This window comes from Petromyzon marinus, unplaced genomic scaffold (genome assembly GCF_048934315.1).
Source record: "Petromyzon marinus isolate PM22_M1 ecotype Great Lakes invasive population unplaced genomic scaffold, UKy_Petmar_22M1.pri1.0 PM_Scaffold_74, whole genome shotgun sequence".
NCBI classification, from domain to species: Eukaryota; Metazoa; Chordata; class Hyperoartia; order Petromyzontiformes; family Petromyzontidae; genus Petromyzon; species Petromyzon marinus.
Genome location: NW_027423682.1, coordinates 156,691 through 173,185, shown reverse-complemented (window position 1 = coordinate 173,185; position 16,495 = coordinate 156,691). Strand labels below are relative to the sequence as shown.

The following is a 16,495-nucleotide window of genomic DNA, read 5'->3' as shown; positions in this document are numbered from 1 at the left end:
CAGAGACTCGCTCAGAGACTTAGTCAGAGACTCACTCACTCAGAGACTCACTCAGAGACTCACTCACTCAGAGACTCACTCAGAGACTCACTCAGAGACTTACTTAGAGACTCACTCAGAGACTCACTCACTCAGAGACTCACTCAGAGACTCACTCAGAGACTCACTCAGAGACTCAGAGACTCACTCACTCAGAGACTGACTCACTCAGAGACTCACTCACTCAGAGACTCACTCAGAGACTTACTCAGAGACTTACACACACACTCACTCACTCAGAGACTCACTCAGAGACTTACATACTCACTCAGAGACTCACTCAGAGACTCACTCAGAGACTCACTCACTCAGAGACTTACTCAGTCAGAGACTCACTCACTCAGAGACTTACACACTCACTCACTCAGAGACTCACTGACTCACTCAGAGACTCACTCACTCAGAGACTTACTCAGTCAGAGACTCACTCAGTCAGAGACTCACTCAGAGACTTACACACTCACTCACTCAGAGACTTACTCAGTCAGAGACTCACTCAGTCAGAGACTCACTCAGTCAGAGACTCACTCACTCAGAGACTCACTCAGAGACTCACTCAGAGACTTAGTCAGAGACTCACTCAGAGACTCACTCAGAGACTCACTCACTCAGAGACTCACTCAGAGACTCACTCAGAGACTTACTTAGAGACTCACTCAGAGACTCACTCACTCAGAGACTCACTCAGAGACTCACTCAGAGACTCAGAGACTCACTCACTCAGAGACTCACTCACTCAGAGACTCACTCACTGAGACTCACTCAGAGACTTACTCAGAGACTTACACACACACTCACTCACTCAGAGACTCACTCAGAGACTTACATACTCACTCAGAGACTCACTCAGAGACTCACTCACTCAGAGACTTACTCAGTCAGAGACTCACTCACTCAGAGACTTACACACTCACTCACTCACTCAGAGACTCACTGACTCACTCAGAGACTCACTCACTCAGAGACTTACTCAGTCAGAGACTCACTCAGTCAGAGACTCACTCAGTCAGAGACTCACTCAGTCAGAGACTCATTCACTCAGAGACTCACTCAGAGACTTACTCACTCAGAGACTCACTCACTTAGAGACTTACTCACTCAGAGACTCACTCAGAGACTCACTCAGAATCTCACTCAGAGACTCACTCACTCAGAGACTCACTCAGAGACTCACTCAGAGACTCACTCACTCAGAGACTCACTCAAAGACTTACTCAGAGACTCACTCACTCAGAGACTCACTCAGAGACTCACTCAGAGACTCACTCACTCAGAGACTCGCTCACTCAGAGACTCACTCAGAGACTTACTCAGAGACTCACTCAGAGACTCACTCACTCAGAGACTCACTCAGAGACTTACTCAGAGACTCACTCAGAGACTCACTCACTCAAAGACTTACTCAGAGACTCACTCACTCAGAGACTCACTCACTCAGAGACTCACTCAGAGACTCACTCACTCAGAGACTCACTCAGAGACTTACTCAGAGACTCACTCAGAGACTCACTCACTCAGAGACTCACTCAGAGACTCACTCAGAGACTCACTCACTCAGAGACTCACTCAAAGACTTACTCAGAGACTCACTCACTCAGAGACTCACTCAGAGACTCACTCAGAGACTCACTCACTCAGAGACTCACTCAGAGACTTACTCAGAGACTCACTCAGAGACTCACTCACTCAGAGACTCACTCAGAGACTTACTCAGAGACTCACTCAGAGACTCACTCACTCAGAGACTCACTCAGAGACTTACACACTCACTCACTCAGAGACTCACTGACTCACTCAGAGACTTACTCACTCAGAGACTCACTCAGAGACTCACTCAGAGCCTCACTCACTCAGAGACTTACTCAGAGACTCACTCACTCAGAGACTCACTCAGAGACTCACTCACTCAGAGACTTACTCACTCAGAGACTTACTCAGAGACTCACTCACTCAGAGACTCACTCAGAGACTCACTCACTCAGAGACTCACTCAGAGACTCACTCACTCAGAGACTTACACACTCACTCACTCAGAGACTCACTGACTCACTCAGAGACTTACACACTCAGAGACTCACTCAGAGACTTACTCAGAGACTTACACACTCACTCAGAGAGTCACTCAGAGATCCACTCAGATACTCACTCAGAGACTTACTCAGAGACTTACACACTCACTCAGAGACTTACTCAGAGACTTACTGACTCACTCACTCAGAGACTCACTGACTCACTCAGAGACTCACTCACTCAGAGACTCACTCACTCACTCAGAGACTCACTCACTCACTCATAGACTCATTCACTCAGAGACTCACTCACTCAAAGACTCACTCACTCAGAGACTCACTCAGAGACTCACTCACTCAGAGACTCACTCACTCACTCAGAGACTCACAGACTCACTCAACCACGTTATGTATGCTGATGATTTGGTAATAGCTGCTCAGTCAGAGGAGGAGTTGGAGATGCTGCTGCTGAGACTGGAGCGTGCCACTAAGAGGTGGGGCCTTACCATCAGCCCCACCAAAACTTAGCACCTGCCTGGGTATTTTGTACCATCGGACACTCCACCATCACAACTCCCAATCGGTGATGGGGCAGTTGTGGAGAGAGTGGAGAGTTTCCCATACCTGGGCAGTGTGCTTATGACCGGCTCCAGTTTAACAGCAGAGGTCTCACTCCAAATCAGTCGAGTGGCAATATCTTTTCATCGGTTGCGTAACGCTGTGTGGAAGCTACCTGGTCTGTCGCTCCGCACTAAGCTTCAGGTCTTATCGGCCACGGTCATTCCCTCCCTTCTCTACGCTTGCGAAACGTGGACCCCCCTAATGGAACATCTTCGCCGGTTAGAAACATTTAGGCTGGCCTGCCTACGATCCATCCTGGGTTTAACCAGACTGGATTGTGTGAGGAGCTCACAAATCCTTTAAAGATCTGGGCAAGGTCCCATCGGTGAGCTCCTCCGGCGGGCAAGGCTGCGATGGCTGGGTCATGTAGCCGGATCGAGGGGGCTAAACGGGCGCGGCACGGGCTAGAGAAGAGATGGAGTGATGTGGTACAGGAGGACGCTGAGTGGACTTGCCGATGACCGGTACCAGCGGTGTCAAGATCGGCCTCTGTGGAGGAGGCTCGTGAAGGATGCTACTGGGCAGTTGGAGGCAGTCGCCCTCCAACAACAACGAAGGGCGGAGGAGCGACGCTCACAACAACGAGCGGAGCGCCGGGTGGCTAAAGCACAGCAGGTTGGCACAGTAGGGGGCACAGGTGGTGCATCAGCCAGTCATCTCAGTCAGTCGACCCGTGGCACCTGCTGGGTCTGCCCCGTGACCTCCTGCCAGCGGGCGTTCGACACTTCACGTGGCCTCAGGGTGCACATAGCCTGGCACAAGCGTCGTGGTGACGTCACCGCCACTTAGTGGCGAATGGCGGTTGTTGTTGTTGTTACTGTGTGTGTGTGTCACTGTGTGTGTGTGTGTCACTGTGTGTGTGACACTGTGTGTGTGTGATTGTGTGTGTGATTGTGTGTCACGTGTCACTGTGTGTGTGTCACAGGAACAAGATCTTGGTGTTTGGACTCTTCTGTGAGACTGTGTGTGTGTGTGACACTGTGTGTGTCACTGTGTGTGTGTGTCACTGTGTGTGTGTCACGTGTCACTGTGTGTGTGTCACGTGTCACTGTGTGTGTGTCACAGGAACAAGATCTTGGTGTTTGGACTCTTCTGTGAGACTGTGTGTGTGTGTGTCACTGTGTGTGTGTGACACTGTGTGTGTCACTGTGTGTGTGTCACTGTGTGTGTGTCACTGTGTGTGTGTGTCACGTGTCACTGTGTGTGTGTGTCTGTGTGTCACTGTGTGACACTGTGTGACACTGTGTGTGTGACACTGTGTGTGTGTGACACTGTGTGTGTGTCACGTGTCACTGTGTGTGTGTCACGTGTCACTGTGTGTGTGTCACAGGAACAAGATCTTGGTGTTTGGACTCTTCTGTGAGACTGTGTGTGTGTGTGACACTGTGTGTGTCACTGTGTGTGTGTCACTGTGTGTGTGTCACGTGTCACTGTGTGTGTGTCACGTGTCACTGTGTGTGTGTCACAGGAACAAGATCTTGGTGTTTGGACTCTTCTGTGAGACTGTGTGTGTGTCTGTCACTGTGTGTGTGTGTCTGTCACTGTGTGTGTCACTGTGTGTGTGTGTCACTGTGTGTGTGTCACGTGTCACTGTGTGTGTGTCACAGGAACAAGATCTTGGTGTTTGGACTCTTCTGTGAGACTGTGTGTGTGTGTGACACTGTGTGTGTGTGTGTCACTGTGTGTGTGACACTGTGTGTGTGTGTCACTGTGTGACACTGTGTGTGACACTGTGTGTGTGTCACGTGTCACTGTGTGTGTGTCACAGGAACAAGATCTTGGTGTTTGGACTCTTCTGTGAGACTGTGTGTGTGTGTCACTGTGTGTGTCACTGTGTGTGTGTCACTGTGTGTGTGTCACGTGTCACTGTGTGTGTGTCACTGTGTGTGTGTCACGTGTCACTGTGTGTGTGTCACAGGAACAAGATCTTGGTGTTTGGACTCTTCTGTGAGACTGTGTGTGTGTGTGTCACTGTGTGTGTCACTGTGTGTGTGTGTCACTGTGTGTGTGTGTCACTGTGTGTGTGTGTGACACTGTGTGTGTGTGTGTGTCACGTGTCACTGTGTGTGTGTCACAGGAACAAGATCTTGGTGTTTGGACTCTTCTGTGAGACTGTGTGTGTGTCTGTCACTGTGTGTGTCACTGTGTGTGTCACTGTGTGTGTGTGTCACTGTGTGTGTGTGTCACTGTGTGTGTGTGACACTGTGTGTGTGTGTGTGTCACGTGTCACTGTGTGTGTGTCACAGGAACAAGATCTTGGTGTTTGGACTCTTCTGTGAGACTGTGTGTGTGTCTGTCACTGTGTGTGTCACTGTGTGTGTCACTGTGTGTGTGTGTCACGTGTCACTGTGTGTGTGTCACGTGTCACTGTGTGTGTGTCACAGGAACAAGATCTTGGTGTTTGGACTCTTCTGTGAGACTGTGTGTGTGTCTGTCACTGTGTGTGTCACTGTGTGTGTGTGTCACTGTGTGTGTCACTGTGTGTGTGTGTCTGTGTGTCACGTGTCACTGTGTGTGTGTCACGTGTCACTGTGTGTGTGTCACGTGTCACTGTGTGTGTGTCTGTCACTGTGTGTGTCACTGTGTGTGTGTGTGTCACTGTGTGTGTGTCACTGTGTGTGTGTGTCTGTGTGTCACGTGTCACTGTGTGTGTGTCACGTGTCACTGTGTGTGTGTCACAGGAACAAGATCTTGGTGTTTGGACTCTTCTGTGAGACTGTGTGTGTGTGTGACACTGTGTGTGTCACTGTGTGTGTGTGTGTCACTGTGTGTGTGTGTGACACAGTGTGTGTGTGTGACACTGTGTGTGTGTGTCACTGTGTGTGTGTCACGTGTCACTGTGTGTGTGTCACGTGTCACTGTGTGTGTGTCACTGTGTGTGTGTCACGTGTCACTGTGTGTGTGTCACAGGAACAAGATCTTGGTGTTTGGACTCTTCTGTGAGACTGTGTGTGTGTCTGTCACTGTGTGTGTCACTGTGTGTGTGTGTGTCACTGTGTGTGTGTGTGACAGTGTGTGTGTGTGACACTGTGTGTGTGTGTCACTGTGTGTGTGTCACGTGTCACTGTGTGTGTCACTGTGTGTGTGTCACGTGTCACTGTGTGTGTGTCACAGGAACAAGATCTTGGTGTTTGGACTCTTCTGTGAGACTGTGTGTGTGTCTGTCACTGTGTGTGTCACTGTGTGTGTGTGTCTGTGTGTCACGTGTCACTGTGTGTGTGTCACGTGTCACTGTGTGTGTCACGTGTCACTGTGTGTGTGTCACAGGAACAAGATCTTGGTGTTTGGACTCTTCTGTGAGACTGTGTGTGTGTGTGTCACTGTGTGTGTCACTGTGTGTGTGTGTCACTGTGTGTGTGTGTCACTGTGTGTGTGTGTGACACTGTGTGTGTGTGTGTGTCACGTGTCACTGTGTGTGTGTCACAGGAACAAGATCTTGGTGTTTGGACTCTTCTGTGAGACTGTGTGTGTGTGTGTCACTGTGTGTGTGTGATTGTGTGTGTGTCACTGTGTGTGTGTGTGACACTGTGTGTGTGTGTGTGTCACGTGTCACTGTGTGTGTGTCACGTGTCACTGTGTGTGTGTCACAGGAACAAGATCTTGGTGTTTGGACTCTTCTGTGAGACTGTGTGTGTGTGTCACTGTGTGTGTGTCACTGTGTGTGTGTGTCACTGTGTGTGTGTCACTGTGTGTGTGTGTCACGTGTCACTGTGTGTGTGTCACTGTGTGTGTGTGTCACTGTGTGTGTGTGACACTGTGTGTGTGTCTGTCACTGTGTGTGTGTCACGTGTCACTGTGTGTGTGTCACGTGTCACTGTGTGTGTGTCACAGGAACAAGATCTTGGTGTTTGGAGTCTTCTGTGAGACTGTGTGTGTGTGTGACACTGTGTGTGTGTCACTGTGTGTGTGTCACGTGTCACTGTGTGTGTGTGTCACTGTGTGTGTCACTGTGTGTGTGTCACGTGTCACTGTGTGTGTGTCACGTGTCACTGTGTGTGTGTCACAGGAACAAGATCTTGGTGTTTGGACTCTTCTGTGAGACTGTGTGTGTGTGTGTCACTGTGTGTGTGTCACTGTGTGTGTGTCACGTGTCACTGTGTGTGTGTGTCTGTGTGTCACGTGTCACTGTGTGTGTGTCACGTGTCACTGTGTGTGTGTCACAGGAACAAGATCTTGGTGTTTGGACTCTTCTGTGAGACTGTGTGTGTGTGTGTCACTGTGTGTGTCACGTGTCACTGTGTGTGTCACTGTGTGTGTGTGTCACTGTGTGTGTCACTGTGTGTGTGTGTCACTGTGTGTGTCACTGTGTGTGTGTCACTGTGTGTGTGTCACAGGAACAAGATCTTGGTGTTTGGACTCTTCTGTGACACTGTGTGTGTGTGTGACACTGTGTGTGTGACACTGTGTGTGTGTGTCACTGTGTGTGTCACTGTGTGTGTGTCACGTGTCACTGTGTGTGTGTGTGTGTCACTGTGTGTGTGTCACAGGAACAAGATCTTGGTGTTTGGACTCTTCTGTGAGACTGCTCTTGCTGCTTTCCTCTCCTACACTCCGGGCATGGACGTGGCTCTTCGCATGTACCCCCTCAAGTGAGTTCTACTAATAGTACCAGTACTATTATTAGTAGTACTGGTACTACTAATAGTAGTACTGGTACTACTATTGTCCTACACTCCGGGCATGGACGTGGCTCTTCGCATGTACCCCCTCAAGTGAGTTCTACTAATAGTACCAGTACTATTATTAGTAGAACCGGTACTACTAATAGTAGTAGTACCGGTACTACTATTGTCCTACACTCCGGGCATGGACGTGGCTCTTCGCATGTACCCCCTCAAGTGAGTGGTACTAGTAGTAGTAGTACTAGTAGTACCAGTACTATTAGTAGTAGTACCGGTACTACTAGTAGTAATACCAGTACTACTACTAGTAGTACTGGTACTACAACTATTGTCCTACACTCCGGGCATGGACGTGGCTCTTCGCATGTACCCCCTCAAGTGAGTTCTACTAATAGTACCAGTACTATTATTAGTAGTACTGGTACTACTAATAGTAGTACTGGTACTACTATTGTCCTACACTCCGGGCATGGACGTGGCTCTTCGCATGTACCCCCTCAAGTGAGTTCTACTAATAGTACCAGTACTATTATTAGTAGAACCGGTACTACTAATAGTAGTAGTACCGGTACTACTATTGTCCTACACTCCGGGCATGGACGTGGCTCTTCGCATGTACCCCCTCAAGTGAGTGGTACTAGTAGTAGTAGTACTAGTAGTACCAGTACTATTAGTAGTAGTACCGGTACTACTAGTAGTAATACCAGTACTACTACTAGTAGTACTGGTACTACAACTATTGTCCTACACTCCGGGCATGGACGTGGCTCTTCGCATGTACCCCCTCAAGTGAGTTCTACTAATAGTACCAGTACTATTATTAGTAGTACTGGTACTACTAATAGTAGTACTGGTACTACTATTGTCCTACACTCCGGGCATGGACGTGGCTCTTCGCATGTACCCCCTCAAGTGAGTTCTACTAATAGTACCAGTACTATTATTAGTAGAACCGGTACTACTAATAGTAGTAGTACCGGTACTACTATTGTCCTACACTCCGGGCATGGACGTGGCTCTTCGCATGTACCCCCTCAAGTGAGTGGTACTAGTAGTAGTAGTACTAGTAGTACCAGTACTATTAGTAGTAGTACCGGTACTACTAGTAGTAATACCAGTACTACTACTAGTAGTACTGGTACTACAACTATTGTCCTACACTCCGGGCATGGACGTGGCTCTTCGCATGTACCCCCTCAAGTGAGTTCTACTAATAGTACCAGTACTATTATTAGTAGTACTGGTACTACTAATAGTAGTACTGGTACTACTATTGTCCTACACTCCGGGCATGGACGTGGCTCTTCGCATGTACCCCCTCAAGTGAGTTCTACTAATAGTACCAGTACTACTACTAGTAGTACTGGTACTACTAATAGTAGTACTGGTACTACTATTGTCCTACACTCCGGGCATGGACGTGGCTCTTCGCATGTACCCCCTCAAGTGAGTTCTACTAATAGTACCAGTACTATTATTAGTAGTACTGGTACTACTAATAGTAGTACTGGTACTACTATTGTCCTACACTCCGGGCATGGACGTGGCTCTTCGCATGTACCCCCTCAAGTGAGTTCTACTAATAGTACCAGTACTACTATTAGTAGTACTGGTACTACTAATAGTAGTACCGGTACTACTATTGTCCTACACTCCGGGCATGGACGTGGCTCTTCGCATGTACCCCCTCAAGTGAGTGGTACTAGTAGTAGTAGTACTAGTAGTACCAGTACTATTAGTAGTAGTACTGGTACTACTAGTAGTAATACCAGTACTACTACTAGTAGTACTGGTACTACAACTAGTGTCCTACACTCCGGGCATGGACGTGGCTCTTCGCATGTACCCCCTCAAGTGAGTTCTACTAATAGTACCAGTACTACTACTAGTAGTACTGGTACTACTAATAGTAGTACTGGTACTACTATTGTCCTACACTCCGGGCATGGACGTGGCTCTTCGCATGTACCCCCTCAAGTGAGTTCTACTAATAGTACCAGTACTACTACTACTAGTGATACTACTAGTACTAGTAGTATGACTAGTGATACTACTAGTACTAGTGATACTACTAGTACTAGTAGTACTAGTAGTGATAGTGATAGTGGTGGTGGTAGTGGTGGTGGTAGTGGTGGTGGTAGTGGTGGTCGGAGTAGTAGCTCCATCAGCAGCAGCATCATATTCCTGAAGACAACTTTACCCATTACTCATGACCGTGTCTCTCCCCGTGTCTCTCTCTCCCCGTGTCTCTCTCTCCCCGTGTCTCTCTCTCCCCGTGTCTGTCTCTCTCTCCCCGTGTCTCTCTCCCCGTGTCTCTCTCTCCCCGTCTCTCTCTCTCCCTGTGTCTCTCTCACCCCGTGTCTCTCTCTCTCCCCGTGTCTCTCTCTCTCCCCGTGTCTCTCTCTCTCCCCGTGTCTCTCTCTCTCCCCGTGTCTCTCTCCCCGTGTCTCTCTCTCTCTCCCCGTGTCTCTCTCTCTCTCCCCGTGTCTCTCTCTCCCCGTGTCTCTCTCTCTCCCCGTGTCTCTCTCTCCCCGTGTCTCTCTCTCTCCCCGTGTCTCTCTCTCCCCGTGTCTCTCTCTCCCCACGTGTCTCTCTGCAGGCTGAGTTGGTGGTTCTGCGCATTCCCCTACAGCCTCCTGATCTTTATCTACGATGAGGTTCGCAAATTCATCCTCCGTCGTAACCCTGGAGGTGAGACACTTTAACATTGAAGTCCATGGGTAGACACTTTAACATTAAAGTCTATGGGTAGACACTTTAACATTGAAGTCTATGGGTAGACACTTTAACATTGAAGTCTATGGGTAGACACTTTAACATTGAAGTCCATGGGTAGACACTTTAACATTAAAGTCTATGGGTAGACACTTTAACATTGAAGTCTATGGGTAGACACTTTAACATTGAAGTCTATGGGTAGACACTTTAACATTGAAGTCTATGGGTAGACACTTTAACATTGAAGTCTACGGGTAGACACTTTAACATTGAAGTCTATGGGTAGACACTTTAACATTGAAGTCTATGGGTAGACACTTTAACACTGAAGTCTATGGGTAGACACTTTAACATTGAAGTCTATGGGTAGACACTTTAACATTGAAGTCTATGGGTAGACACTTTAACATTGAAGTCTATGGTTAGACACTTTAACATTGAAGTCTACGGGTAGACACTTTAACACTGAAGTCTATGGGTAGACACTTTAACACTGAAGTCTATGGGTAGACACTTTAACATTGAAGTCTATGGGTAGACACTTTAACATTGAAGTCTATGGGTAGACACTTTAACATTGAAGTCTATGGGTAGACACTTTAACATTGAAGTATATGGGTAGACACTTTAACATTGAAGTCTATGGGTAGACACTTTAACATTGAAGTCTATGGGTAGACACTTTAACATTGAAGTCCATGGGTAGACACTTTAACATTGAAGTCCATGGGTAGACACTTTAACATTGCAGTCTATGGGTAGACACTTTAACATTGAAGTCTATTGGTAGACACTTTAACATTGAAGTCTATGGGTAGACACTTTAACATTGAAGTCTATGGGTAGACACTTTAACATTGAAGTCTATGGGTAGACACTTTAACATTGAAGTCTATGGGTAGACACTTTAACATTGAAGTCTATGGGTAGACACTTTAACATTGAAGTCTATGGGTAGACACTTTAACATTGAAGTCTATGGGTAGACACTTTAACATTGAAGTCTATGGGTAGACACTTTAACATTGAAGTCTATGGGTAGACACTTTAACATTAAAGTCTATGGGTAGACACTTTAACATTGAAGTCTATGGGTAGACACTTTAACATTGAAGTCTATGGGTAGACAATTTAACATTGAAGTCCATGGGTAGACACTTTAACATTGAAGTCCATGGGTAGACACCTTAACATTGAAGTCTATGGGTAGACACTTTAACATTGAAGTCTATGGGTAGACACTTTAACATTGAAGTCTACGGGTAGACACTTTAACATTGAAGTCTATGGGTAGACACTTTAACATTAAAGTCTATGGGTAGACACTTTAACATTGAAGTCTATGGGTAGACACTTTAACATTGAAGTCTATGGGTAGACACTTTAACATTGAAGTCTATGGGTAGACACTTTAACATTGAAGTCTATGGGTAGACACTTTAACATTGAAGTCTATGGGTAGACACTTTAACATTGAAGTCTATGGGTAGACACTTTAACATTGAAGTCTATGGGTAGACACTTTAACATTGAAGTCTATGGGTAGACACTTTAACATTAAAGTCTATGGGTAGACACTTTAACATTGAAGTCTATGGGTAGACACTTTAACATTGAAGTCTATGGGTAGACACTTTACCATTGAAGTCCATGGGTAGACACTTTAACATTGAAGTCTATGGGTAGACACTTTAACATTGAAGTCTATGGGTAGACACTTTAACATTGAAGTCTACGGGTAGACACTTTAACATTGAAGTCTATGGGTAGACACTTTAACATTAAAGTCTATGGGTAGACACTTTAACATTGAAGTCTATGGGTAGACACTTTAACATTGAAGTCTATGGGTAGACACTTTAACATTGAAGTCTATGTGTAGACACTTTAACATTGAAGTCTATGGGTAGACACTTTAACATTGAAGTCTACGGGTAGACACTTTAACATTGAAGTCTATGGGTAGACACTTTAACATTGAAGTCCATGGGTAGACACTTTAACATTGAAGTCTATGGGTAGACACTTGAACATTGAAGTCTATGGGTAGACACTTTAACATTGAAGTCTATGGGTAGACACTTTAACATTAAAGTCTATGGGTAGACACTTTAACATTGAAGTCTATGGGTAGACACTTTAACATTGAAGTCTACGGGTAGACACTTTAACATTGAAGTCTATGGGTAGACACTTTAACATTGAAGTCTACGGGTAGACACTTTAACATTGAAGTCTATGGGTAGACACTTTAACATTGAAGTCCATGGGTAGACACTTTAACATTGAAGTCTATGGGTAGACACTTTAACATTGAAGTCTATGGGTAGACACTTTAACATTGAAGTCTATGGGTAGACACTTTAACATTGAAGTCTATGGGTAGACACTTTAACATTGAAGTCTATGGGTAGACACTTTAATATTGAAGTCTATGGGTAGACACTTTAACATTGAAGTCTATGGGTAGACACTTTAACATTGAAGTCTATGGGTAGACACTTTAACATTGAAGTCTATGGGTAGACACTTTAACATTAAAGTCTATGGGTAGACACTTTAACATTGAAGTCTATGGGTAGACACTTTAACATTGAAGTCTATGGGTAGACACTTTAACATTGAAGTCCATGGGTAGACACTTTAACATTGAAGTCTATGGGTAGACACTTTAACATTGAAGTCTATGGGTAGACACTTTAACATTGAAGTCTATGGGTAGACACTTTAACATTGAAGTCTACGGGTAGACACTTTAACATTGAAGTCTATGGGTAGACACTTTAACATTGAAGTCTACGGGTAGACACTTTAACATTGAAGTCTATGGGTAGACACTTTAACATTGAAGTCCATGGGTAGACACTTTAACATTGAAGTCTATGGGTAGACACTTTAACATTGAAGTCTATGGGTAGACACTTTAACATTGAAGTCTATGGGTAGACACTTTAACATTGAAGTCTATGGGTAGACACTTTAACATTGAAGTCTATGGGTAGACACTTTAACATTGAAGTCTATGGGTAGACACTTTAACATTGAAGTCTATGGGTAGACTCTTTAACATTGAAGTCTATTGTAGACACTTTAACATTGAAGTCTACGTGTAGACACTTGAACATTGAAGTCTATGGGCAGACACTTTAACATTGAAGTCTATGGGTAGACACTTTAACATTGAAGTCTACGGGTAGACACTTTAACATTGAAGTCTATGGGTAGACACTTTAACATTGAAGTCTATGGGTAGACACTTTAACATTGAAGTCTATGGGTAGACACTTGAACATTGAAGTCTATTGTAGACACTTTAACATTGAAGTCTATGGGTAGACACTTTAACATTGAAGTCTATGGGTAGACACTTTAACATTGAAGTCTACGGGTAGACACTTTAACATTGAAGTCTATGGATAGACACTTTAACATTGGAGTCTATGGGTAGACACTTTGACATTGAAGTCTATGGGTAGACACTTTAACATTGAAGTCTATAGGTAGACACTTTAACATTGAAATCTATGGGTAGACACTTTAACATTGAAGTCTATGGGTAGACACTTTAACATTGAAGTCTATGGGTAGACACTTTAACATTGAAGTCTATGGGTAGACACTTTAACATTGAAGTCTATGGGTAGACACTTTAACATTGAAGTCTATTGTAGACACTTTAACATTGAAGTCTATGGGTAGACACTTTAACATTGAAGTCTATGGGTAGACACTTTAACATTGAAGTCTATGGGTAGACACTTTAACATTGAAGTCTATGGGTAGACACTTTAACATTAAAGTCTATGGGTAGACACTTTAACATTGAAGTCTATGGGTAGACACTTTAACATTGAAGTCTATGGGTAGACACTTTAACATTGAAGTCCATGGGTAGACACTTTAACATTGAAGTCTATGGGTAGACACTTTAACATTGAAGTCTATGGGTAGACACTTTAACATTGAAGTCTATGGGTAGACACTTTAACATTGAAGTCTACGGGTAGACACTTTAACATTGAAGTCTATGGGTAGACACTTTAACATTGAAGTCTACGGGTAGACACTTTAACATTGAAGTCTATGGGTAGACACTTTAACATTGAAGTCCATGGGTAGACACTTTAACATTGAAGTCTATGGGTAGACACTTTAACATTGAAGTCTATGGGTAGACACTTTAACATTGAAGTCTATGGGTAGACACTTTAACATTGAAGTCTATGGGTAGACACTTTAACATTGAAGTCTATGGGTAGACACTTTAACATTGAAGTCTATGGGTAGACACTTTAACATTGAAGTCTATGGGTAGACTCTTTAACATTGAAGTCTATTGTAGACACTTTAACATTGAAGTCTACGTGTAGACACTTGAACATTGAAGTCTATGGGCAGACACTTTAACATTGAAGTCTATGGGTAGACACTTTAACATTGAAGTCTACGGGTAGACACTTTAACATTGAAGTCTATGGGTAGACACTTTAACATTGAAGTCTATGGGTAGACACTTTAACATTGAAGTCTATGGGTAGACTCTTTAACATTGAAGTCTATTGTAGACACTTTAACATTGAAGTCTATGGGTAGACACTTTAACATTGAAGTCTATGGGTAGACACTTTAACATTGAAGTCTACGGGTAGACACTTTAACATTGAAGTCTATGGATAGACACTTTAACATTGGAGTCTATGGGTAGACACTTTGACATTGAAGTCTATGGGTAGACACTTTAACATTGAAGTCTATAGGTAGACACTTTAACATTGAAATCTATGGGTAGACACTTTAACATTGAAGTCTATGGGTAGACACTTTAACATTGAAGTCTATGGGTAGACACTTTAACATTGAAGTCTATGGGTAGACACTTTAACATTGAAGTCTATGGGTAGACTCTTTAACATTGAAGTCTATTGTAGACACTTTAACATTGAAGTCTACGTGTAGACACTTGAACATTGAAGTCTACGGGTAGACACTTTAACATTGAAGTCTATGGGTAGACTCATCAAATATTAACCGGGTATCTGTGTTTTTTTGCAGGTTGGGTGGAAAGGGAGACCTACTATTGAAGATGCACAAGACACACACAGACAAAAACACACACAGACAAAGACACACACAGACAATGACACACACAGACACACTCACATAGACAGATATCCAGAAACACAGAACACACGCATTTAGATGTTATATAGACAAAGATCCCCTGTGTAGCCTACACAGATTCCTGGGGCAAATGCTGTTAGCACTTATTAAATAGACGCACCTAGACACACACACATACATAGATAATGACGAAGACACACACACACACACTGAATATGTACAGAGACTCGTACTGACACTTACACACTCACACACTCCAATCACACACACTCACACACACTCACCCACACTCACCCACACTCACCCACACTCACACCCACATTCACTCACACACTCACAAACACACTCACTCACACACACACTCACAAACACACACACACACACTGAATATGTACAGAGACTCGTACGTACACTTACACTCACCCACTCCATTCACACTTACACTCACATACTAACCCACTCACACTCACACACTCACTCACACTCACTCACACACTCACACCCACACTCACACACTCACACACACACTCACACACTAACCCACTCACACTCACACACTCACCCACGTACCAACACACTCACACCCACACTCACACACTCACACACACTCACTCACACACTAACCCACTCACACTCACACACTCACCCACCTACCAACACACTCACACACACTCACAAACACACTCACAAAGACACTCACTCACACTCACACACTCACAAACACACTCACTCACACACACACTCACAAACACACACACACACTGAATATGTACAGAGACTCGTACTGACACTTACACTCACCCACTCCATTCACACTTACACTCACACACTCTCACTCACCCACTCCATTCACACACAGTCACACACCTACCAACACACTCACCCACACTCACACACACTCACCCACTCCATTCACACTTACACTCACACACTCACACACTCTCACTCACCCACTCCATTCACACAGTCACACACCTACCAACACACTCACCCACACTCACACACACTCACCCACTCCATTCACACACACTCACCCACACACACTCACACACACTCACCCACTCCATTCACACACACTCAACCACACTCACACACACTCACACACACTCACCCACACTCACCCACTCTCACTCACACACACACTCACACACTCACCAACCTACCCACACTCACCCACACTCACCCACTCACACACACACTCACACACTCACCAACCTACCCACACTCACCCACTCACAAACACACTCAGCTACTCACTCACCAACCCACCCACTCTCCCACGCAATCACTCACCCACTCATTAACCCACTCATTAATTCACCCACCCACTCACTCACCGACCCATACACTCACGCACTCAATTAC

General features: G+C 45.0%; 1 protein-coding gene across 2 annotated transcripts in view; it reads left to right on the top strand.

Annotated features, from left to right (window-relative positions):
• Positions 1-16,039, top strand: part of LOC142905335 (sodium/potassium-transporting ATPase subunit alpha-3-like) — a 141,950-nt gene extending 125,911 nt beyond the window's left edge. For both annotated transcript variants that reach the window (XM_076064795.1, XM_076064794.1), the window contains 3 exons: positions 7,157-7,258; positions 9,891-9,982; positions 15,062-16,039. In XM_076064795.1, coding sequence (XP_075920910.1) covers positions 7,157-7,258; positions 9,891-9,982; positions 15,062-15,090 — 223 coding nt within the window. In that variant the 3' untranslated portion in view covers positions 15,091-16,039. The remainder of the gene's footprint in view (positions 1-7,156; positions 7,259-9,890; positions 9,983-15,061) is intronic.
• The last annotated feature ends 456 nt before the right edge of the window (positions 16,040-16,495 follow it).